At 36.2% G+C, this 26,391-nt stretch overlaps 1 protein-coding gene and 1 pseudogene across 1 annotated transcript in view; both read right to left on the bottom strand.

Annotated features, from left to right (window-relative positions):
• Positions 1-26,391, bottom strand: part of SLC30A9 (solute carrier family 30 member 9) — a 99,247-nt gene that overhangs the window by 57,463 nt on the left and 15,393 nt on the right. The window contains exons 3-6 of the mRNA XM_003258632.3: positions 11,080-11,139; positions 8,753-8,852; positions 6,515-6,607; positions 6,060-6,142 (exon numbers count right to left, since the gene is read on the bottom strand). Of these exons, the coding sequence (XP_003258680.2) occupies positions 6,060-6,142; positions 6,515-6,607; positions 8,753-8,852; positions 11,080-11,139 (336 nt within the window). The remainder of the gene's footprint in view (positions 1-6,059; positions 6,143-6,514; positions 6,608-8,752; positions 8,853-11,079; positions 11,140-26,391) is intronic.
• LOC115831730 lies at positions 175-1,877 on the bottom strand (annotated as a pseudogene).

Raw genomic sequence — 26,391 nt, forward strand, 5'->3', positions numbered from 1 at the left:
TACAGTAGAATATTTTGTTGCTATTGCTACACTTTATTTACATTAATTACATTCTAACCGATTAAATGCAGAAAGCAAGTGTAAAGCATATAGATTATGCTTTAAGTATAGGTCCCATATGTATGACAGTCTGTTCAAGACTAATAGGCTTTTGTATCTTTTTTTAAACTTATTAAATGGCTAGTGGGAAAGATTTGTGCTTGTGATCAGCTCTTAACTTCAATTTTTACATCAAAGGATCCCTGAAAACCATCTTTCTCACTGTGCCCAATGTTCTCACCATACGCTTTACACTAGGCGAATTTCAGTGTCCATGGTAAGGCTGGTGAACTGTACAGCAAGCAGGGGCTGCAGGTATTTGGGCTGCAGGAGTTTGCCATAGTAGGGATAATTCTGCAGAGGAAAACCAAGGTAGGTGCCCAGTCCAAAATACTCCACATTTCCATCTTTATCCTTATCTTCGTCTCGCTAGCCAGTGCACTGAACAGGAAAGACAGATGTATTATACTTCATCACTGGGTAAGTCTCCAAGGACTCATTCTCGGGAGACTTAGGTTTGAAGCCTAGAACTCACTTGAGCTTTATAATAACACGTGGTTTGCCCTCTTTGTAGCCATAAGTTTCGTCATTTAATCCAGAGCAATTTCCCAGCCACTCAAGCTTGAATCTGCAGACCTTTCGCTCACCTCATTCATGATTAAAGTCTCCTCGTTCTCTGGGTTCACACTGGGCACGTTGTCACAATTTTCAAAAATCATGTCATCCTTCTGGGCTGAACCTTTGTATTTTTCCAGGAACCTAACTACATTCAGCATATACGCCTCACAGTGCTTGGGATCATTAGGATGAAAGGCAATTTCAGTCTGCTGGATCTGAGAAATCTGTGTTAATTCTGGTGGGGTCCTGATATGTGGTCCTGATATGTGGGTTTAAATTCACTGATGGTGAGCAGCACCACTTGGATGATTCCGATGAAAATGCCAGTCAGGCAGCCATAAAATATTATGTAGAATAGAAGGATCTTAAACGAACTGCCACTTGTCCTGCCTAAAAACTCCTTCTTCTCTGAGTTCCAGATCAATTTCTTCCAACTGCCCTCCTCATTGGCTTTCCTGTAGGCCATGGCAACAGTGGGTCAGCAGTTGCCGCAGTCAGAAGGGTGGGTGGCTTCAGGGCACGCCCTGGTGTTCTCTGAGGTGTTGCTCATTGTCTCTGGCCTGGCTCTCCACAGACAGGACACAACACTGCCACTGCAGATCTGAGTGCTTCTGTTAAACTTTTAACAGCATGGGAAGTACATAAAGCTGACTGACATTACTTTGATTCAAACAATAAATCTACTGTTGAAATGACTTTACAGCAGAGTAAGTTTTGTATTTAAGCACTGTTTTCCCCTGTAATTTTACACTGAATGCATTAAGAAACATAACGTCTGCAGCAAAAGCTAATTTTCTAAGCCATTCAGTGTTTGATAATAGTGGTTGACAGGTGGGTCTTCTTATTCAGAAAAATTTCCATTTTGAATTTTTGAATCCTGAGCTCAAAAAATGGCAGTAAAACTGCTAAACCAATGAAATGCAGTGTAGAACAAGTCAGGATAATCAGCTTCTATTTCTTTCAGTGGTTAAGTCCACAAGTTCAAAGGTGATACTACTGATTCAATAGCAAACGAGATTTAAGTATTTTCCACAAAGTTCCTACTCATGACAAATATTTTCTGCGAAGTATCTACTGATGAAAAGGCTTTAAACATCTATGTTTTCACAAACTTTATAAATCTGTCCAACTAAGGCTTTTTCTGCTCCACACATGTTTTTACCACCATCATCTATATAAGACATCTTAGCAGATTCCACATCAGGTTTACTGAATTAGTATTTTCACATCTTCTTTGAAAATATTCTCACGTGGCTGGGCGCAGTGGCTCATGCCTATAATCCCAGCACTTTGAGAGGACGAGGAGAAAGGATCACAAGGTCAGGAGATAGAGACCATCCTGGCTAACATGGTGAAACCCCGTCTCTACTAAAAATACCAAAAAAATTAGCCGGGCGTGGTAGCATGCACCTGTAATCCCAGCTACTCGGGAGGCTGAGGCAGGGGAATCACTTTAACCCGGGAGGCAGGGGTTGCAGTGAGCTGAGATCATGCCACTGCACTCCTGCCTGGTGACAGAGTGAGACTCCATCTCAAAAAAAAAAAAAAAAAAAATTCTTGCCTGTGGTTGTTCCACACAGACTACTCACAAAGGGTAATTCTTCAGTCTCTTCAAACTCAGCACTCACTCCTCAAATAGTATTGGTACATAGGTCAACTTATCAAGAGCCAAGGAATATCGTTCAAAAGCATTTGCCTTGCTTTTTAATTGACTACTGATGTCTGTCCCCAGTGTCCTCAACTCTTGAAGCAACTAGTCTTGCCTAAAGACTACTAGTCCTGGATACATTTCTTCAGCTGCTCAAATTAAACAGGACTTAATTTACTCGCCATTAGAAAACCACTTTCTTACGGCTTTTAACAGCCATACAAGGTAAAATTTATTAACTTCTCAAACCCCAAGCAAGTGCAGTCCCTTTCTAATACTAATAAAAATCAGTGTCATTGATAAGAAGTATGAACACTAAAAAATAAATTGTTCTATCAAACCAGAAAGGGAATGGCAGCAATGATATTCTTCTGAGAAACCTCACGATGCTCAATAAAATCTGTTCGTCATTTAACCGATAACAATAAAGTCAGCCTGATTATCAAAGAAAAATATGTATACATTTTTCATAAATACTAGCACATCGATCTCTACTTTAATCCTGATACATTACCATATATAAGTGCCCAAGAGTAAAAGAACTATACAACTGCACTGGCAATATCTAATTCCCCAATGGAATATGCCCTATCTGATTGTATCCTGTATTAGTACCTGTATTACCTATAAAGAAACTCAATGAAAACCATTAACTGCATAGTACACCAGAATTTCCAGGACTATCTGTCCCCAGTATGTATTTCTTCCATTGAAAGTAAATACTTCACTTCTGTTAATTTAAGTGCAGCCCTCTTTATAATATCTGTGGATAGTCAGCTAGGCATGGTGGCACACACCTGTAGTCCTGACTACTCAGGAAGCTGAGGCAGGAGGATCACTTGAGCCCAGGAGTTCAAGGCTATAATTCACTATGATTGCACCTGAGAATAGCCACTGTATTCCAGCCTGGGCAACATAGTGAGACTTCATCTCTTTAAAAAAGAGATAATCGCCAGGCCCGGTGGCTCACACCTGTAATTCCAGCACTTTGGGAGGCTGAGGTGGGTGGATCACGAGGTCAGGAGATCAAGACCATGGTGAAACCCTGTCTCTACTAAAAATACAAAAAATTAGTTGGGTGCAGTGTCGGGCGCCTGTAGTCCTAGCTACTTGGGAGGCTGAGGCAGGAAAATGGCATGAACCCAGAAGGCGGAGCTTGCAGTGATCTGAGATTGCGCCACTGCACTCCAGCCTGGGTGACAGAGCGAGACTCTGTCTCAAAAAAATAAAATAAAATAAAATAAAAATAATCAACAACTTTTTCTGAGGCCAAAAATCCTTTGATACTAGGATTCACTGTCTCCTTCAAACTTTTGAAAATGCCAAACCCATGATTTAAAGAACTTGGATTTTACAACAAAAACTATACTTATTCAACATCTAGATGATTTAATATTATATATTCCAGGTCACAAGAATCTCAAATATACTCCTTATTCCTCCTGACTAGATTAGCTGAAAAGAGACATACCATTTTCAATTTTGTCAAGAAAAGGAATCATCCGGTGAAACCCTGTCTCTACTAAAAATATAAAAAAATTAGCCGGGTGTGGTGGCGGGCGCCTGTAGTCCCAGCTACTCGGGAGGCTGAGGCAGGAGAATGGCGTAAACCCGGGAGGCGGAGCTTGCAGTGAGCCAAGATTGCGCCACTGCACTCCAGCCTGAGCGACAGAGTGAGACTCCGTCTCAAAAAAAAAAAAAAAAAGAAAAAAGAAAAGGAATCATCAACAGAAGGTCAATCACTTTCTTTGTCAGAATTAAAGCTATTTAAGAACATCCTAGACCTTCAACCAAAGGGCAAATGAGAGGATTATTAAGACTGACAGCTTACTACAGGCAATGCATAGTTAACTTTTCTAAAACAGTTCAACCATCACCATCACATGAACTGACTAAAACAAACATCCTGACATTTTAATATATACTGGAATATTTATAAATAAAATGATATAATGTCTGGACCTGGTTTCAAAGTAATCCAGTAGAGTGAAGGTTAGTGAGAGGGATATACATTAAACAAGGCTGGCCATGTGTTGGTAGCTGTAAAGCCAGCTGATGGGCATTAAAAGGTTATTATACTTTTCTCTGCACTTCTGAATATGTTTGAAATTTCCCTACTAAAAAGAGGGGAAACCAAATTTCAAGATAGACTGTTAGAAAATATTTAGAACATATGAAACTAACTTGGTTAGATTTTGGTTAAAATCCACCAAAAACTTATTTAAATCAATTTTAAGAGACACACAATCTAATAGAAAAGTGAACAAAACATAAAAAAATTATTACAGAAGAACTAAGAAAAACCAATATACATAGAAGATAACCTCAGTGGTAGTCAAGATATTCAAAATTAAACGAGGTACCATCTGTTGCCCATCAAATACACAAAAAAGTTAAAATCTTGTTAATATCCAGCATGGGCAAGGGTATGAAAAAACAGTCACCCTCACACACTGTGATTGTAAAAGTAAATCGGTACCATATTTCCTTCAGAGAGTAATTCTTTAGGATCTATCAAATTTTTAAATGCCTATGCCATTTGATCCTAAAATTATATTAACACTCAATCCTATGTAAATATTCACAATTATCTCATGTTAAAAAAATAAAAATATTTACTGATGTATTCTTTCTAACAGTGAAAAACTGAAGAACATAAATCTTGCTACATCCATACAATGGGGTACTATACAACTGTTAAAAAGAATGAGGTAGATTTCTATATGTAGATACGGAAAACCGTTATGATTATACCACTATCTATAAAGAGCAAGATGTACAACAATATGTATGGTATCCTCCCATTTATGTCTATGTTGCCCAGGGTGGTCTCAAACTTCTGGGCTCAAGTGATCCTCCCACCTCAGCCTCCTGAGTAGCTGGGATTACAGGCAAGTAGCTGGGACTATAGACATGTGCCACCACACCTGGCTCCTAAGAGTCTTACTTGCATATACATTTCAAACACCAAGCACAGCTTCTTGTTCATAGCGGGTATTGGATAAATATCTGCTGAATTAATTAACGTAGCTGAGTTAATAGACCTTTCTGTAAAAAAGCAACTGATATGATTTGGCTCTGTGTCCCCACCCAAATCTCATCTCAAATTATAATAGCCATAATCCCCATGTGCCGAGGACAGGCCATGGTGGGAGGTGACTGCATCATGGGGACGGTCTCCCCCATACTGTTCTCATGATACTGAGTTCTCGAGATCTGATGGTTTTATAAGTGTTTGACAGTTCCTCCTACACACACGCTGTCTGTCGCCTGACACCATGCTAAGACACACCTGCTTCCCCTTGCGCCATGATTGTATGCTTCCTGAGGCCTCTCCAGCCATGCGGAACTGTGAGTCAGTTAAATCTCCTTTGTTTATAAACAACCAGTCTTGGGTAGTATCTTTATAGCAGTGTGAAAACAGACTAATACAGCAATTACTTCCTATTCTATCACTTTTATAACAACAAGTATAATCTTTAAATCAGATAAGTTTCGATAGTTATATGTCTTATAAAAATGATAAACTGTAGCTTCTCTTCCTCTCATCATCTTCAAAACGCTATACAGGAGAAAACAAAAACACAGTTCCTGTTTTTGTGAAATAATTGAATCCCAAAACGGAAACTAGCATTTGCTGGAAGCAACAGAGCCTAGGCCAACAGGTATGCTAGCACTAGAGAGTTCTTACAGATACAGTTCTCACCTACAAGTTATTTTTCAACTAACTTGACTTTAAATTGAATATACTTACTTTCTCTGTATTCTATTTCTGCTTCCTTACGCAATTTTTTCTCTCTGGCAAGAGCTTCAGGGCTTCCCCAAACTTCCAAAGATCTGTGCATACACACATGGTCACCACAATGAACAATTTTAATGACTTTATTGACATCGCATTTAAATCTAAATTCTCTAATGAGAATCTTACAACAAAGCGTAAGGTGCTTTCGGAGAAACATAAAGGACTTAAGGAACTTTTCCAAATGAAATCTAAACAATTAGAGTAAATTCAACAGCTAATTTTCTTACACATTATGACATATATTTAGTTAAGGAGTACATATTAGTAACTCACAAATAAGCAAATTTGCAAATACAAAAATATTGTTTTTAAAAAGTCATTTTAAAAATTCTGACTCTGTCTAAAATGTATTTTTATTAATCCAAAATTTGGCTTGCACTTTTATTCTGAAAGAACTACGTTCTTACTTTGCCTCCACATCTGATCTCAAGTATACAGTAAAAGACTCAGTATCTTCATGGGGACTTCGTCGTCTGATTTTTCGAAGTTGTTCTAGATCACTAGAGAAAGAAACATGTTGAATTTATTCAGACAAAGTGCATATAGTTTATATACTTAAAGAGGAATACTAAGGGCAGATAAAAGCAACAACACTGATCCCCATCTTAGAGGAATATAGATGTGAATGGCTTTTAAAGATCAGTTTAAAGACGACATTTTGTATACAAAAAATAGAGACAGTGAAAAAAAATTACTCTTGATGCTCAGTGTAGACACCACAATATATGTAGAGATTCAATTCCCTCACCAGTGCTTGTATTTTTATCTGCTATGGGCACACCACTGCCATCTCTAATATATGGGGAAAGAAAGTGAAAAGTTAGGTAATGCGTGGTTGGTCACTCCCAGCACTTTGGGAGGCCGAGGTGGGTGGATCATCTGAGGTCAGGAGTTCGAGACCAGCCTGGTCAACATGGTGAAACCCCATCTCTACTAAAAAAATACAAAAATTAGCTGGGTGTGGTGGTGTCTGCCTGTAGTCCCAGCTACTCAGGAGGCTGAGGCAGGAGAATCACTTGAACCCAGGAGGCAGACGTTACAGTGAGCCAAGATCATGCCACTGTACTTTGGCCTGGGAGATAAAGCAAAAAAAAAAAAAGTGAAAAATAGGCAAGGTGCGGTAGCTCACACCTGTAATCCCAGCACTTTGGGAGGCTGAGGTGGGTGGATCATTTGATGTCAGGAGTTTGAGACTAGCCTGTGCAACCTGCAAAACCCCATCTCTACAAACAATACAAAAAATTAGCCAGGTGTGGTGGTGCACAGCTGTCGTCCCAGCTACTCAGGAGGCTGAGGTGGAAGAATCACTGGAGCCTAGGGAGGTAGAGGCTGCAGTAAGCCATGATTGTGCCACAGCACTCCAGCCTGGGCAGCAGAGTGAGACCCCGTCTCAAAAAAAAAAAACAAAAAAAAATGAAAAGAAGAAAGAACATGGATTAGAATATCATCCCTCTACTTAAGAATCTAAGTTAAAAATTTACAGTCATTATTTGTTTATATGTAGATTAATACTAAGTGGTAATATCCATTCAAAGGTATGATGTCATAAAGAGTATATGCCAATTACAAGTTATTTATTTTCCTTTCTCTTAAATTCTGAAAGGCTTATATATTCATCAAGTCACTGCTAAATAGTCATTCTATATTTAATCATGGATCTTCCTATGGAAATTTTGTTAAAGCAATGAAACAATCTATAAATAAAAAGTCTGTGACTATGTAATGTTATCAAATTCTAGAAATTAAACCTAGATTTAAAAAACATCAATAGCCATCACATGTTAGTAAAAATGTATGGATCAGCTTTCAAAAGATATATATTCTAGTTCTCCCTGTCACTGACTCACTTAAATGAGCTGGGCCAATCACTAACATCTTATATTATGTTCATCCTGGCCTATTAAAGTGGAGATAGCAATGCCTAATCCACTTAATTCACAAAATTTGTGTGAGAACTACATCCATATTATAATTGGTTGTTGATGTAATAGTTATAAAAGTTAAAAATTATAGGAATACCTATTTCTTGATATATACCAAAGTGGTTGTGACAATGAGGAAGACTGAAAAAAAGATAGATCATCTGATTTCTCTAACTGGTGCACCAAGGAGGGAGAAAAGTTTAAATCTGTGACTAACATAATTTCAATAAATATAAATATGAGAAAATTAATAATAACAGATATTGGAAAGTAGTAAAAATAATTTATACTCAACAGAAATCACAGTTGGGAGCATGAACATAAATTTAACTCACTAAATTAAGTACTCAACTCTGCTGGCCAAAACACCAAAAAAGTCAAACATACAAATATGCAAATAATCTTCTTGAGAATTCTGTCACATACCAATGACTTAACAATTTAACTCCTAAGATTCTTGTGTGATGGAGAGGTTTTGAAGAATTTACCATTGTGGGTTTAACAAACTAAGAAAGACTAGAATTGCTAATGCTGGGGCAAGATTCAGTTTAGTTTGCTAACAATTTTTAACATTTTTGACTGAATAAAAAATATTTCTTCATTTTAAGGAGCCAGTAGCAAATTTTCCATATATGGATGGTAGCAGGTAACACACTCTAAGAAAGGAATAGTTATTTAGATTATTTAGATATGACACATGGCTACATTTTTTAAAAAAATTACCTGGATTTGAGGCAGAACTCATTTATTGCTCTGACTCCAGTGATGAAATTATTCTGAGTGTACTTTGATCCATACTCCCTTTTCTTAAGGACTGCTTTAACTAAACAAAAAACAGGAAAACATAATAAATATGCGCATTGAAAGTTACATGTGAAGATGAATATAGGCTGATACTTAAGAGGCTTCACTAATGAATTTCACAGAAAACTGATCTTTTTCACTGAATGACATCAGAGAAAAAATTATCCAAGTGCAGAATAGGATGAAACTGCATTTGTAGCCATCTAGCTTTTGTCTCTATATGTCATCTATAACTGATTCCAAAATGTCAACCTTTGTCTAATGAACACCTTGAATAGGTATTACTGGTCTGTCTAAATCATATTGGTATAATTTAAATTGCTTAGGGCCTAAATGAAAATGAACTGAAGTTTCGATAAAAAATTACAGAGTATTGGGAGGCCCAGGCAGGTGGATCACTTGAGGTCAGGAGTTTGAGACCAGCCTGGCCAACATGGTGAAACCCTGTCTCTACTAAAAAAAAATACAAAAAATTGGCCAGGTGTGGTGGTGGGTGCCTGTAATCCCAGCTTCTCAGGAGGCCGAGGCATGAGAATCACTTGAACTTGGGAGGCAGAGGCTGCAGTGAGCCACATCTTGCCACTGCACTCCAGCCTGGGCTAGAAAATCAGACTCTGTCCAAAAAAAAAAAAATTACAGAGTAATTGAGTGCTTTTCAAACTGTGAGGTGAAATCAGCATTTCATACAAAGTAGAAATATAAAGTAATCAAAGACTACTACATATAATTTTTTTGTGTGAAAACCTTTGTTTCATTTACATATACTAATCTATATGTATACTAGTTGCTAATTGGTATTTCTTATGTGGGTTACAGTCAAAAAAGTTTAAAGTCACTAGACTATTTCACACAATGTAATAAAACTGAAGAAAAGTACGGAATAATTTCATCAGTTAAAAATTACAGAAAAAATTATTACAGATTATAGGTTAAATATTGCCTTCTAATAAATTGTTTTTTTATTGTCAAGTATCGAACTGCTCATAAAAAGGCCAGCAACACCAATACCAATACCAATTTGGCATCAATTATAGTCTGTGAGTTAAAAATTACAGAACATTGATCTATGTTAATAAATCATTATAAGGTGAGACTTTTGGTCATATGATAGAGATAAATAAGCAAATACCTGAAGTGCAAGAGCAAAATAACAAACTCATGTGTTCTATTTCAAATTGTCACCTATTCAGTTCATGTTCTATTCTCATATTTATTATTTCACAATTTTCTGTTCTACTTCCAAGTTGAAAGAGCAAATTCGGCCTAAGATTACCTATCACTACAGTGGGTAAAAAGACTCCTAAAATAATACATACTTACATTAAATGCACAAATATTAAGTAGTAAGAATATTTGAAAAATAAAGTTCAATTAAAAAATCAAAACCCTATCTGAAAAAAACATATAAGGAAATACAGATTTTTTTTTTTGCATGAGTTTCAGGTCTCTAAACTGCCTTTTAAATTTTTAAAAAATTTTTTTAAAATAGCTAAAAATCCCTGGCCTAGGTTATTAATGATGAAGATGAGGATGATAATGATAATGATGGCTGCTATAACAACATTAATTATTATTAATTGACTGTCTACCATGTGTTAATCAAAGTTACCCTAGAAAAGAAGTCTCATTTTCAGCACCACGTTATATGGGAGAAAACTAAGCCTCAGAGAAGTCAAGTAAATTGCCCAAGGTCAGCCAGCTGGTAAGCACTGGAGCCACAAATTTAATCCAGTTTTGTCTGACGCCAAAGCCACAGTGCTGTTAATCATAGAGTTGCTGCCTCCATGAAACAGCTGCTTAACAGCTGCTTTGGAGATGGGAACCACAGCCTGTTATACAGAAGAGAGCTACAAACAGGAATTCCTTCAATTTCTCCTAGAAAAGAAAGTCAGACAAGAACAGCCAAACTCTACCTAGATTTGAATAAGCAGTAGCTGAAAAGTGTGGGCCTCTTGTTCTTTAATTGCCTTACTCTTCTAAAAATGATAACGCAATTGATGATTCTTATTTGCCATTATTCCTTTCTTTGGGCTTTTGAAAAAATTTGTGACAAAAATGCAAAATAAATTCAATAGAAAATTAGTTTATACATAAGAGAATAAATCCTTATGGTCAATCTATTTAAATAAAAGCAAAAATAAACTATACTCTTAGAATAATATAACTATAAAGAGCTCTACATAAACCAATGTTATATATTTAATTCAAAACATCTTTATAATAAAAAATAGGAAAAATATATTTACCTCTTACTTGGAGAGGTTCTTGCTTAAGTGGAGCTTTGAGTTCTGCGCCTATACCTTCTGCTGTAAAGTTTATTAAAACAAGTTTACATTAAACAACTGCTTCTGTACAAATCTATAAACTTAATTAATATTAGCCAATGTAATATAGCAATGCATAAAAACGACAATGTATCATAGACCATGTTGGATTCATCTTAAGAATGTAAGAGTAGTTAAACATTACAAAAGCTATTTACCTCATTAACAGATTAAAGAAGAGAAACTATACAATCATTTCAGAAGCTAAAGAAAAAGCATTTAATACAATTCAACATCCATGCAAATCTCAAACCCTTTTAGAAAATTAGGACAAACAGGAATTTCTTTAAAGGGTAAAACAAACCTACAATAAACATTGTCTTTAATGGTGAATGTTTAAATGCATTTTTAAATTAAGGAACAAAAGAATGCACAGTTCTTCCATTTAAAACTGTACCAGAGATACCATTCAATGAATAAAGAATGATTATTAAGTGGGACTGGGACAACTGTACAACCCTACACCTGCCAAAAAACACATTAAATTAAAAAAATTTGAATCTACCTCCCACCATAAAGAAAAAACAATTACAGGTAGATTAATTAATTATTTAAATGTTAAGGTATTTACATGCCTCATAGTAGACAATACAGAATACTTTTATGGAACAGAAAGATTTCTTAAACAAGATATAAACAACACAAGAAAAACTGGATAAATTTCTGCCAAATTAAAACTCAGAAAAACTGTTCATCAAGTAATCCCATAAAAAAAAAAGAGAAAAAAGAAAGGCTGCAAACTGAGAGAAGATATTTCTAACAAGTAGAATCAACAAAAGTAATCAAGAATATTTAAGTAAGTCCTCCAGATCAAAAAAATGACTCCATTAGAAAAAAACAGGAAGGACAATCTTGCAGAGAAAAGGATATACAAATAACCAATAAACATCTGAAAAAATGTCTGCCCTATTATTAATAGAATCGAAATGAAATCACAAGATGCTATTTTATAACCATCAGATCAAGAAAAAGGAAAATATGACAATACCTAATGTTGGCAAGAGAATGGAACAATGAAAATGCAGGTGGAAATATAAACGGGCACAATACCTTGGTAAACAAGTTGGCATTATCTACTATAGTTGAACACAAGCATAATTTATGACCCAGCAATTCTTCTAGGTCAATATATTTGGCTTCAAGAAACTCTTGCACAAGGGCACAAGGACAGAGGTACATGAGTGTTCAGAGCAGGACTCTGTTCTGTTGTTGTAAACTGGCAACAACCCAAATGCCCATTAGCAAGAGAACAAATAGACAGATAGATAGATAAACCATGTTATACTCACACAACATTTCACACAGCAGTGAATAGTAACAAATAATGGCCATCTTTCTTTGAGCTTTTACTGTGTGCTAAGTACTACTCTAAGCATGTATCAACTCATTTAACTCATACAACATCCCTGAACAATATGTGCTATAATTATCTCCAAGAAAATTAATGAACCAGACACACACACCAATCAAAAGGATAAATCTTAGCAACTAAATTTAATGAAAAAAGTAAATCACAAAAGAATACATACAATAAGCTATCACAACGAAGTTCACAAACAAGCAAAAGTAAACAATCAGGGCTATATACAAACGTATAAAACTATTTCCTCTCTTTTTTCACATGGATACATAGGACAAATGGAGATAAGAGGATGTGATCAAGACAGTGAAGTTCTTAGCTTGAGTAGTAAATTCCAAGGTTTGATTTTATTATGTTTTTTAACTTACATATGTATTATAATATCCTTTTGTATGTATCAAATATATTGTAAAAATCTGACCCTTAAAACATTTTCCATTATATTTATATTCTCATTCAATAACATTTCAGAGTTTATGAAGAATGGCTACATTTACTAAGCATTTAACATGTGCCATGCACTGTCCTATGCACTTTACAAATTATTTCATTTAGTTGTCACAAAATTGCTCTGAGGAAAATACTATTATCTTCATCTTATGAGGAAACTGAGGCACAGAGATTATTATAACTTCCCCCAAAATCACAGAGCCAGTTTTCCTTATTATGAGGAAACTGGGGCATAGAAAGGTTTTGTAAATTCTCCCAAAGTCACGCAGCTAGTATTTTAAACATGGAGGCACAGTTATTTTGATTACTCTATACTGTTAACCACTTTCCTGTATTGCCTGTGTTTAGAACAATATTTAATTTTATGTGTAGGTATTTGTGTATTTTTCTAGGTGGTAAAAAAAAAGAGTAGATACTGGATTACCAACATGAAGATCACTGGAACCTCCTGAAAACAGCAGTTTCTGGACAAGAATGGGAATGGACACAGTAGTTGATGAGAAAATAGGACATTAAATAGAAGTGGTATTTGGACTTTCAGCAGAAGCTGAAGAGAATGAATCAAGGAAAGGTTGACTGCATTTTTACATAGAGATGGGAATGATGCAATAACCATGAAGAAAATATAAAGTAGGCTAATAGGATAATCCCAAATGCAAAGTCCTTGAGCAGATGAGGTAGTAGGTGATCCAGAATATAAGTCTCTGAAAACATGGAATGAAACAGAAATTAACTAATTCCACATATTTAGATTATGAGTTCATTTAAATGATATGGAACACCACTAAGTCTGACTACTTAACCATGGTACATTTGTACTTCTGCCATCTTATTGTTCTCAGTTTACCATCTTGTTTTCTTTGCTTTTATTTTTATTTCGCTTTTCCTGCCATCTCCATCTCTTAGATTGAAAAAGTTTTCTATATTCTCCTCCCATCCAATCCCCTAACTGCTATTTGGAATTTATAAGACTATATTTCTATTGTTTAACATTATTTTTCTTTAAAAAAAAACTTTTTATTATTAATTTTTTGGGTTTTTGTTTAAATTTGCTTTTATATTTTAATTTTTTATGGGTACGCAGTAGGTTTATACATTTATGGGGTACATGAGGTATTTTGAAACAGGCATACAAAGTGTAATAATCATATCAGGGTAAATGGAGCATCGATCATCTCAAGTATTTATCGTTTGTGTTACAAACAACCCAATTATACTCTTTTAGTTATTTTTAAATGTACAATAAATTATCGCTGACTGTAGTCACCCTGTTGTGCTATCAAATACTAGATCTTATTCATTCTATCTAACTGCAGTTTTGTACCCATTAACCATCCTCACTCTCCACCTCCCACTATTCTTCCCAGCCCCTAGTAACCATCATTCTACTCTCCCTCTCCATGAATTTACTTGTTTTAATTTTAGCTCCACAAATGAGAATGTGCCATTTTTCTTTCTGTGCCTGCCTTATTTCACTTAATGTAACAACCTCCAGTTCCATTCATATTGCTGCAAATGACAGGATCTCATTCTTTTTTATGCTTAAATAATACTCCATTGTATATACAGACCATATTTTCTTTATCCATTCATTTGCTGATGGACACTTAGCTTGCTTCCAAACCTTGGCTATTGTGAACAGTGCTGCAATAAACATGGGAATGCAGATAGCTCTTCTGATATACCGATTTCCTTTTTTTTTTTTTTGAGACGGAGTCTTGCTCTGTGGCCAGGCTGGAGTGCAGTGGCACAATCTCGGCTCAGTGCAACCTCCGCCTCCTGGGTTCAAGCGATTCTCCTGCCTCAGCCTCCCGAGTAGCTGGGACTACAGGCACATGCCACCACACCCAGCTAATTTTTTTGTATGTTTTCCTTCTTTTGGGAATATACCTAGCAGTGGGATTGCTGTTAGTTCTATTTTTGGTTTTTTGAGGGTCCTCCAAATTGTTCTTCACAGTAGTTGTACTAATTTACATTCCCACCAACAATGTACAAGGGTTCCCTTTTCTCCATATCTTCACTAGCATTTGTTATTGCCTGTCTTTTGGATAAAAGCCTTTTGAACTGGAGTGAGATGATATCTCATTATAGTTTTGATTTGCACTTCTCTGATGATCAATGATGTCAAGCACTTTTTCATACACCTTTTTGCCACTTGTATGTCTTCTTTTGAAAAGGTCTCTTGAGATCTTTTGCCCACATTTTAATCAGATTATTAGATTTTTTTCCCCATAGAGTTATTTAAGCTCCTTATATATTCTGGTGAGATCGACAGTTTGCAAATATTTTCTCCCATTTTGTGGGCTGTCTCTTCATTTTGCTGACTGTTTCCTTTGCTGTGCAGAAGCCTTTTAACTTGATGTGATCCCATTTGTCCATTTTTGCTCTGGTTGCCTGTGCTTGTGGGATCTAACTCAGGAAATCTTTGCCCAGTCCAATGTCCTGGAGAGTTTCCCCAATGTTTTCTTTAAATAGTTTCATCATTTGAGGTCTTAGATTTCAGTCTTTACTCCATTTTGATTTGATTTTTGTATATGATGAGAGAAGGGGTCTAGTTTCATGCTTCTGCATATGGATATCCAGTTTTCCCCAGCACCATTTACTGAATAGACAGTCCTTTCCCCAATGTATGTTTTTGGCACATCTGTTGAAAATGAGCTCACTGTATATCTATGGATTCACTTATGGGCTCTGTATTCTGTTCCATTGGTCCATGTGTCTGTTTTTATGCCAGTAAAACAGCATCAAGGATTTAGGTTTAGTAACCTAAACCTATGCTGTTGAGATTATTAAAGCCCTGTAGTATAATTTGAAGTCTGGTAATATTCCTCCACAGTTTTTTTCTTGTTGCCCAGAAAGCAAAGGTGGGTAGGGGGTGATTTGCAGTAACATCTGGGAAAGAGTAAGAGGAAAAATAAATGTTACTCTAGAATTTCATAGTGATCTAAATGTCTTCCATCGTACTATTATTATTAATTTTTTAAGAGTCAGGATCTTGCTATGTCACCCGGCCTGTAGTACAGTGGTGAGATCATAGCTCACTGCCACCTCCAACTCCTGGGCTCAAGTGATCCCACCTTAGCTTCTCTAGTAGCTGGGACCAGAGGTGAACACTATCACACCAAAGTTAATTGTTAAATTTTTTGTAGAGATGAGATCTCACTATGTTGCCCAGACTGGTCTCAAACTCCTGGGCTCAAGTGATCCTCCCACCTCAGCTTCTCAAAGTGCTCGGAGTACAGGCCTGAGTCACTGAGCCTGGTTATAGTATCAGGCCTCAGCCACTGAGCCTGGTTGATTATAGTTTTAGCATTTAATAGTAAAAGAAAGTTTACTGTTTTATTACCAATAGTTAGTTTTACCAGGACATTTTATCCATTTCTTGTTCTTTGTTGTCTCTTGGATACTTCATCCCTTCTGTAACTCCGGGTTTCTTCTGCATCTTGCAGAAGTACATGCTTTAATAGTTTTTTTTGTTTGTTTGTTTTTTAATGTGGAGGGGTTGATTAGTAAAATGATTCTTATCTTTGAGAGATAAAGATGGTTAATGGATTAAAAAAACAGAATAAGACCTACTATTTGATAGCACAATAGGGTGACTATAGTCAGTAATAACTTAATTGTATATTTTAAAATAACTTACAGAATGTAATTGGTTTATAAATCAAAGGATAAATGCTTGAGGGGATGGATACCCCATTCTCCAACATGCGCTTATTTCACATCGCATGTCTGTATCAAAACATCTCATGTACTCCATATATACACCATGTGCCTCCCAAAATTTTAGGAAATAGGTTTTTTTTTTAAATGACATTCATCTATATATGAGATAACATTCCTATTTTTACCTTCACTCTACAATGATTATTTAGATCACTATGAAATTCTAGAGTAGCATTTATTTTTCCTCTTACTCTTTCCTGGATATTACTCCAAATCACTCCCCCATCTTTGCTTTCTGCATATTTTTGCAGGTAAAAAGTCTATTTCAGTAGAACAACAATTAGGCTGATAGTATCCTGATTTTTCTCTTTGTCAGCTTTTAAGTTGGGTTGTTTTGGGTTTTGGTTTTTAAATCTGTGGTTTCTCTACAAAGTGTCAGGGGTAGACTTCTTTTTATTTATCCTGCATGGTACTCAAAACATATTTCTGATCTGAGAATTCCTGTTTTTGTCAAATTCTGAAAAATTCTCATCACTATACATTGATTCCTCACCATTTCTCTACCTATTAAATGAAGGCTAGAGCCGCATGTTCTTAAATGCCAATTTTTGGAAAATCTTTTTGCCTTCCTATGTGCCGTCAGAGTGAACTTGAATTTACTAACTCTCCTACTGATGATGACTATTTAGTCTACTACATTTTTACTTTAGTGGCTACACTTTCATTTCTAAGATTTCTAATTGTCTCCTTTTCCTAATTATTTGCTCTGGTTTTATTTCTGCAAGTTTGTGTTTCAAAACTCCCTGTCATTTTTAATGAATATGAGTCCTTCATTTAACCTTTTGAGAACATTAAACTTATTTTAAAGCAATTGAAGCTGTTATTTTAGCTTCATCTGGAATTAATTCACATTTGTTGATTCTGTTGGCGTTCGTAGCATTAGGATTCTTCATGTATTTTGATATTTTAGAGTTTACCATCTTACCCTGAATAGGGTATATCCTTTCATTCTCCTCTTCACATTCTTGTGCTCAGAGTTCAATCTAATACCTCTATGCAAAACTCATATTGCTAGTTTGATCTTATATTGCCAGTTTGAAATTCCTTCCCCTCAATCCAGTCTCTAAGCCAGGAAACAGCAAGTTTCAGTTCCTGGTTGATATGGTTTGGCTCTGTGTCCCCATCCAAATCTCACCTTGAATTATAATCCCCATAATCCCCATGTGTCAACGGCAGGACCAGGAGGAGGTAATCAGATCATGCAGCAGTTTCCCTCATGCTGTTCTCATGGTAGTGAGTGAATCTCATCAGATCTGATGGTTTTATAAGTGTCTTGCATTTCCCCTGTTTGCACTTATTCTCTCTCCTGCCACCCTGTGAAGAGGTGTCTTCTGCCATGATTTTAAGTTTCCTGAAGCCTCCCCAGTCATGTGGAACTGTGAGTCAATTAAACCTCTTTTCTTCATAAATTACCCAGGCTCAGGTATTTCTTCATAGCGGCATGAAAATGGACTAGTACACTGGTCTTCTCCTTGCCTCCCTAGGCCTACAGCTTCCTGTAAGACACAGCTTACAGGAATTAGCAACTGGAATTAGCTATTTTCAGCCTCCTTCTATGGGGGTGGGTGGATAAGTTCAAATAGTGAGTCTGACTCCAGTACCTTGCTATTCAAATAACACATGTAGCATATTACTCCAAACAAGCCAAACTCCTAGCTGCCACTCCCAGATTACAGACCCAGAGTCCAGAAGCTTCTGTTCCATTTCTTTGATATAACATGTCTTTTTTTAGTTCAACTATGTCTTCAATTTTCTCTTTTTATACTTTATCTATTATTCCAGTGAGTGGTTAGTAGAACAGGTGCCTCAAAGTATGTATTCACAATACCACTGTGATCAGAAGTTCTGCCTATCCATTGAGTTACCTCTTTCAAGGCTTATATGAAGCAATTAAATGCCAATATATTAAGCACTAACAAAAGCAAAGCCCTATTTGAAATAAAAGCAAAACATTTTACAGGTAATTTTTAGTGTATTTCTTGGCAATTGTTTTTCAGTAAAAACCACTGGGAAAATGACTAAATACTGTGTGTGTATTTTATTTTATTTTATTTTATTTTTGAGACAGGATCTTGCTGTGTCGCCCAGGCTGGAGTGTAGTGGCACAATCAGGGCTCACTACAGCCTCAACCTGTTGGGCTCAAGTGATCCTCCCGTCTTGGTCTCCCGAGTAGCTGGGACTACAAGCACATGCCACCACAACTGGATAATTCTTTTATTTTTTGTAGAGATGGGGTCTCCCCATGTTACCCAGGTTGGTCTCAAACTCCTGACCTCAAGGGATCCTTCATCTTGGCCTCCCAAAGTGCTAGATTACAGGTGTGAGCCACTGCACTTGACCAAAATACAGTATGTTTTGATACCTAAAGCATGTACAGAAAATCTAAAAAGGCTTTAGTGTTTGCCAAATCCTAAGTAGGTTATGATGTCATACTGGTAAATTGAAGATATGCTTAAAAACACTTCTATTTAGTAACTACATTTGACCTTAAAAAATTAAATTATTATGATTTTATTTTTGTCTCGCTACACAGCAAGCAAATTCTAAAGTATCTTTATCTATAGAACCTACATATCCATTTCTTACAATGTAGCTTTGGGAAACAGAGAGCATGGCAGAGAAGAGTGAAGGGAAAAAGGTGGAATAATACATTTTCAAAACTTACCTAACGTCCAAACAACTGATATCTACTGTCAAAAGTTTCAGAAACAACCCTAGTTTCTACAATGCTCAAAGTTATTGAACTTAATCACATAAAATGAGTTGCTTTAAGCTGTATATTTCTGGATATTCTTCTCACTACAAACTGTCTAGATGTTACTAAATATATAGTGTTATACAGCACAAACAAGAATGCTAGTAAATGGCTTAAACACATGTATCAATACTTATTTTACATAGCACCAATTTAATAAACTCGCACTGCATCACTGGAGTAGAATCTTTATGATTTCAATCAGTAACCAAACATTCTATCCATGAATATCTCTAGACATTTTGTTTTAAGCTCAAACCCTGGCTGTTTGCCACACATCTGCTGTCATTAGCAAAATTAAAACTAATTTTACTAGAATTTAACACATCTGAATGCTCCTTAAAAACTTAAGGATTCCTTAGCAAGTCTCTGCTTCTTAATGAGCTGTTCCTGACTTTATCATGTGATTTGAATTATTCAAAACTCAATCTCAAATCCTTAAATATACAAATTATCTTTCAATCAAGCAATTACTTGCACTCTATCTGATGGCTAACAAGGTCTAATGTGGCCTAAGCAAGTACCGAAAAATTGAGCCCAAAATAAAATTGTCAATAAACAATATATTTCTAATATAAGAAAATAAACTAACATTTTTATTCCAGTCAGCAGAGAAAAAAGAAACTTAATCATGGACTTCAATTTGAAAGATTCTGAATGGTGGAACCATATTAAATATTTTCCCCTGAGTCTGTGTTCACCTCTGCAGAGCATTATAACATATTTTACCCTTAATTATATTATTTCATCACTATTTCTTTTCCCTTAACTATGTTCTAATAAACATGCTTATTTCTGGAACTTAGGGACTCATTACACTCTGCATTCTTTCATTGCATAAAATCAAACTCTCAATCAATATTTACTCCAGCAGTTCTCCATCACCACAAAAGAAAGAGAAGAAATTACACAGGTAACCCCAAAGGGAGGATGAGGCTTAGGAAAAAGAACGAAAACAAGGAACCATTAAATGTATACAGGTTTCTCAAGGAATCTGTAAAATCTTCCCCTGTGAAAGACATCTAACTAAAGGAAAAATGGTCTTGAAATGCTTATTATTCTTCAAACACTGTCTTCTCCTGACACCAGATAGTCTGGATTTTCTCCAGCCACTCCTTCTCAAGTCTTCTTTGCAGGCTCCTCTTCTACCTGTCCCTCACCCATGTGGGGGATTTTGTACTAGAAGATCTCTCCTCACTCTAAACAGTCTCCCTGCACTGTCTCAAACAGACCCATGACTTCAGTTACCATCTATGTATAGGTAAAAACTCCTAAATCTTTAGTTCCAGGTTAGAACTCTAAGCATTCACTCACTTATAAATATTTATTATGTCCCTACTATCAGCAAGACACTGAGGTTCATGCTGTCACGGAGCTTGCAAACATGTAGGTGATGAGAAAATAAAATATTGAAAACATCAATCAGGAGTAAGTGCTACCTATGCCAAAAATTAAATTAGGGTAGTATTATTACCAGGTGGCTACTTTAGGTTGAGTGATTTTAAAATGTCTCTATGCAGAGCTGACATTTAAACTGAGATATGAATGACCAGAAGAGGTTGAGCCATGTGAAGAAGGGCACCTTGGAAAGAGAACGCAACTAGAGCAAAGGCCCTATAACAACAAGCTTGCCATTTTCTCAGAACCAAAAGGAGAGTGCTTTGGCTGAAACATAATGAACGAGCAAGAGAGTAGCACAAGAAAATAAAGAGGAATATGGAAGCCAGATCAGCTAGAGAGAACTTTGAGAGTCAGAATAGTAAATTTTAATTTTATGCTAGCAGTCTTGGCTTTGTTCTATGGGTAACTAGAAGCCAATGGAGAGTTTTAATTTAAAAAGTGACACGATCTGTTTTTAAAAAGACCACACTTGTTATGTGAAAAATGAACTACAGAAGGACAAGAATGGAAGCAGAGATCCCAGGGAGAATACCACCACAGTAAATCAGACAAGAGATAATGATGTCTTGAAGTAGGATAGTAGTTGTGTTAAGATGTGTGACATTTTTTTTTTTTTTTTTGAGATTTAGTCTTGCTCTGTTGCCCAGGTTGGAATGCAGTGGCACGATCTCAGCTCGCTGCAACCCCTCCCTCCTGGGTTTGAGTTATTCTCCTGCCTCAGCCTACCGAGTAGCTGGGACTACAGGTGCATGCCACCATGCCTGGCTAATTTTTTGTATTTTTAGTAGAGATGGGGTTTCACCGGGTCAGCCAGGATGGTCTTGATCTCATGACCTCATGACCTCGTGACCTCGTGATCAGCCTGCCTCAGCCTCCCAAAGTGCTGACATTACAGGCATGAGCCACCGCACCCGACCTGATATGTGGCATTTTAACAGATGATGCAGTGACTAGTAGATTCATCGGATAACCAACTGCCTGTTGGTCACTGCATCATCTGTTAAGACCTTCCATAGGCACCTATAATTTGGACATCCAAACCAAGCCATTATCTCATTAAAATATCCTCCAGCTCTGGTACTCCTAATTTTAGATATCAATGAAATCATCTAGACAGTTGGCCAAACAGTAACCAAGTACTGCCCTTGGCTTGACCTTCTTCTTCATCCCCCAAATTCAATTACTAAGTCCTAATTATTCAGCTCCTAGATCTCTTAAGGTCATCTACTCCTTTAAAAAAAAGCATTATCATTACCCTACTCCAGACCTTCATTTGTACTACTACTTTCAATCTCCCTCCTTTGCAATCTGTTTGACATTTTGCAACTAGTTATCTTTCTAAAACCTTAAATCTGATCAAGTACCTCTCCTATTCGTATTAATAATACTCTGTTATTCCCACTACCTACAAAACAAAGTCCAAACTCCCGAACAAGACCCCGATCTGACTACTGCTTAACTCTTGCCATTTTCTGAGAACAAGGCTGAGAAAAAGGGAGACTGCTTTGGCTGAAACATAATGAGCAAGCAAGAGAGCAGTAGAAAAAAATTAAAAGGAATATGGAAGCTGGATCACCGTCTCTTGTACTTTCAACACTACCAACCCCACCACCAAATCCTCTACCCACTATTCCAGGAATTTTACCTCCTTCTTCCAGCATTCACCACACATCAATACTTACTTTTTTTTTGTTTTTTTGAGACAGGGTCTCACTCTGTTGCCCACGCTAGAGTGCAGTGGCACTATCATGGCTCACTGCAACCTTGACTTCTCAGGCTAAGGTGACCCTCCTACCTCAACCTCTTGAGTAGCTGGGACTATAGGTGCACACCACTATGCCCAGCTCATTTTTGTATCTTTTGTAGAGACAGAGTTTCACCACATTGCTCAGGCTGGTCTCGAACTCCTGGACTCAAGTGATCCACCCACCTTGGCCTCCCAAAGTGCTAGAATTTCAGGTGTGAGCCACCTCACCTGGCCAATACCTACTTTTCTTTCATGTCTCCCAGTAGGTATCATTTCCTTATGGAAATCTTTCCTAACCACTCAAGACTCGGTTAAGTGCCTCTTCTGTGTGCCCCTGCAGCACAATGAATTTCCCCTATCACAGTATGGTTATCCCTCAGTATTTGTTGGGGATTGGTTCCAGGACCTCCCTGTAGATACCAAAATCCATGGATGCTCAAGTCCACCTTATAAAATGGTGCAGTATTTGCATATAACCTATGCACATCCTCCCATGTACTTTAAATCATCTCTAGATTACTTATAATACCTAATTCAATGCAAATGCTAAGTAAATCATTGTTACACTGTATTGTTTAGGAAATAATGACAAGAAAAAATGTCTGTATATGTTCAGTACAGATGCAGCCATCCAGTTTCCCCCCAAATCTTTTAATCCTTGTTTGGTTGAATCCACAGATGCAGAACACATGAATACAGGGCTAAATGTTACAATACAATATTTGTTTGCTTAATTTTCTGCTTTAGTAATCAACTCTGAGTCATTCTCATTTGCTGCCATATAAAAAGTGCTCGATAAATACTTCTTGAGTAAATTAATGAATAAATGAATAAAGGACTTCCTTTAATGCTTCCTTTTATCGTACCCCAAGCAAAATCTTTTTAAATGCGTTGTTAGTCTAGCAAAAAATGATACGAAAAGGGCAAAAATGAAGTGAAAGCAGAACCTCTACAGAATAAATGAACACATCAAAGCCAGCTTTCCCCCGATTTCTATTGAAGCTTGGATTCTTTGAGCTTATTTCTACCTCCAGAGCTACAAGGGGCATGGAAGACCAGAGACGAAGACTAGGTTCTGCCCAAGATAAGGAGTCTAACAGGGGACACTGAGGTAAAAAGCCACAGCCATGGGATCACTATGAACTAGAAATAAATAATACACATAGAAGGGAACAGCAAGTAAACTGGCCTATCTGTATTTTGGTATTAAATAGTGGGGAAGAAAAAAATACTCCTCTGAAAATCCTACAGACAAGTGAACCCTAACACAAGTTACAGTCTGAATTCACAATGTAAATCTAAAGCAGAGAACTGAATTTAATGTGGTCCCAATAATGCTACTGGAGAGTAGCACACAAAAGCAAAAACAAACCCTTCCAGGCAGAAAGTCATTTTCAGTCCAGATAAACATCAGATACTTTCAAGATATAAAAACATCATGGAAAATGAACAACTCACAGTTATAAAACACAGGTATGACATCATGAATAAGAGCAAAAAAGGGAAGAAAAGTCTCATATAGTGAGAAACAAAAAGATTTCATACAGCAGAATTTTCTGTTAAAAATATAAAACAGCTATGTTTAATGTATCTAATGTAATAAAAAGTAAGTCTGAAAATACAGCCAAGGAATTAAAGACCAACCAAGCAAGGTAAAAAACAATTTCTAGAAATGAAAAATATGGCCGGTATGGTGGCTTACCCCTGTAATCCCAGCACTTTGGAAGGCTGAGGCGGGAGGATTGCTTGAGCCCAGGAGTTCAAGACCAGCCTGGGCAACACAGGGAGACCTTGTCTCTACAAAATATAAAAATAAATTAGCTGGGCATGGCAGCACACACCTGTTTTCTCAGCTCCTTAGGGGGCTGAGGTAGTTCGAGCCCAGGAGGTCAAGGCTGCAGTGAAGCATGATCAGGCCACTGCACTACAGCCTGGGCAACAGAATGAGACTTGGTCTCAAAAAAAAAAAAAAAAAAGAAAAGAAAAATATAATCATTTAAGTTAAAAACCCAACATACATAATCAACCAGCATATTAGAAGCAACTAAAGAGGAAATTAGTGATCCTGGTAGACCTGAGGAAATAATACAGAATGCAGGCCAGAAAGGTGAAGAAATAGAAAATATGATAGAGAGGTTTAGAGACATGAAAAGCATTAAGATGATGTAACATATTTCTAATTGAAGTTCCAGAAGGAGATAATACAGAAATGGGAAGATGTAATATATGAAGGGATAATAAGAGAACTGCAGAATTCCAGAATTGTAGAAAAATATCAATCCTCAGATCCAGGAAGCCCAACAAATCTCAAGTAGAATAAATACAAAGAAATACATACGTAGTTACTTCATAATAAAACTGCCATTTATACCAAAGAAAAAGACTTTCAAATTAAAGTTAATCAAATATTAAAATGCTGTCAAATAGAAAAAATATACAAACAAAGTCATAATATCTGACTTCTCAACAATTAGTGGAAGCCAAAAAACAATCAAGTAACATCTTAAATGTGCCTTTCTCACAAAAGATCCTCACCTAAACGAACTTCTATAGGATGCACATCAGACAGAAAGATCAGACATAAGAAAAGGTGGCTAACGAAGATTCTGAATAAATCTAAGCAAGCAACAATGTATACTTTATAGCAGAGAAAGAGCAGAATAGACAGAAAATATTAGCCAACAAATAGCACATAAGTTGGAGGAGGTGATCAGAATTAAAGCACTCTAAAGCTTTTGTGTTTTTCAGAAGGAAAGTAAATTTATCAATTAACTTTAGGCTTTGAAGTACAGACACAGAGTCTAAAACTTTCAAATGAGAGGAAGAGAATAGAGAAGAAAGGATGATGGAATGAGAAAAAAAATTACAAGCAAAAAAGGAATTTAAGAAAACAGGACAAGGAAACATGATAAAATGGTAGAAATATGTTTAACTATATCAGTGATTACAGTAAATGTAAACTGCCTAAACTTCCAGTTAAAAGACAGAGATGATCATATTAAGACAAAATTAAGTTAAAATCAAAGGATGGGAAAATAGTAACCAAAGGAAATGTAGTGGAGAGCTCACTAAAGAAAAACAGTAGCTGTACAATGATAGAGGGTATAATTCATCAGTGTTATGTAATAATTCTAAATATGTATGTATCTAATGACAGCCTCAAATTATAAAAAGCAAAAATTTACAGAACCATAAAAAAAGACCATCAAATCTACCATCAGAGTGTGATACTCCAACATCTCCCTTGGTAATAATGAATTTTTAAAACAGGACAAAGATCTGTATTGAATAACTAAAAATAAGAATTGATGTGTATAAACACCACACCAGCAATTAAAAATACACATTATTTTCAAGCACAGGAAAACCATTTAGAAAAATTGACCAACTGCTAAACCAAAATGTTGCACTCAACAAATTTCAAGACTGAATCAATACAGACCACATTTTATGAATACATTAAATACAAAAAGATAAACAAAAATTCCATCTATCTGTAAATTTAAAATGCTACTTTAACAGCTAAAAAGGCATAGAAGAATCACAATAGAAATAAGAATACATTTAGAATTACAAATAATAAAAATATTATATATCAAAACTGTGGGATGTGTTATCACGGCTTAAATGACTACTTCAGAAAGGAAGGAAGGGTTAATATTAATAAACTAAGTATCTGACAATTAATAACAGAATGACAGAATCAGAAAACAAGAGATGCTAATGAGGCTGCAGAGAAAAGTCAATACTTAATACACTGCTGGTGGGAATGTAAGTTAGTTCAACCACTGTGG

The sequence above is a fragment of the Nomascus leucogenys genome, chromosome 20 (genome assembly GCF_006542625.1).
Source record: "Nomascus leucogenys isolate Asia chromosome 20, Asia_NLE_v1, whole genome shotgun sequence".
In the NCBI taxonomy this organism is placed as follows: domain Eukaryota; kingdom Metazoa; phylum Chordata; class Mammalia; order Primates; family Hylobatidae; genus Nomascus; species Nomascus leucogenys.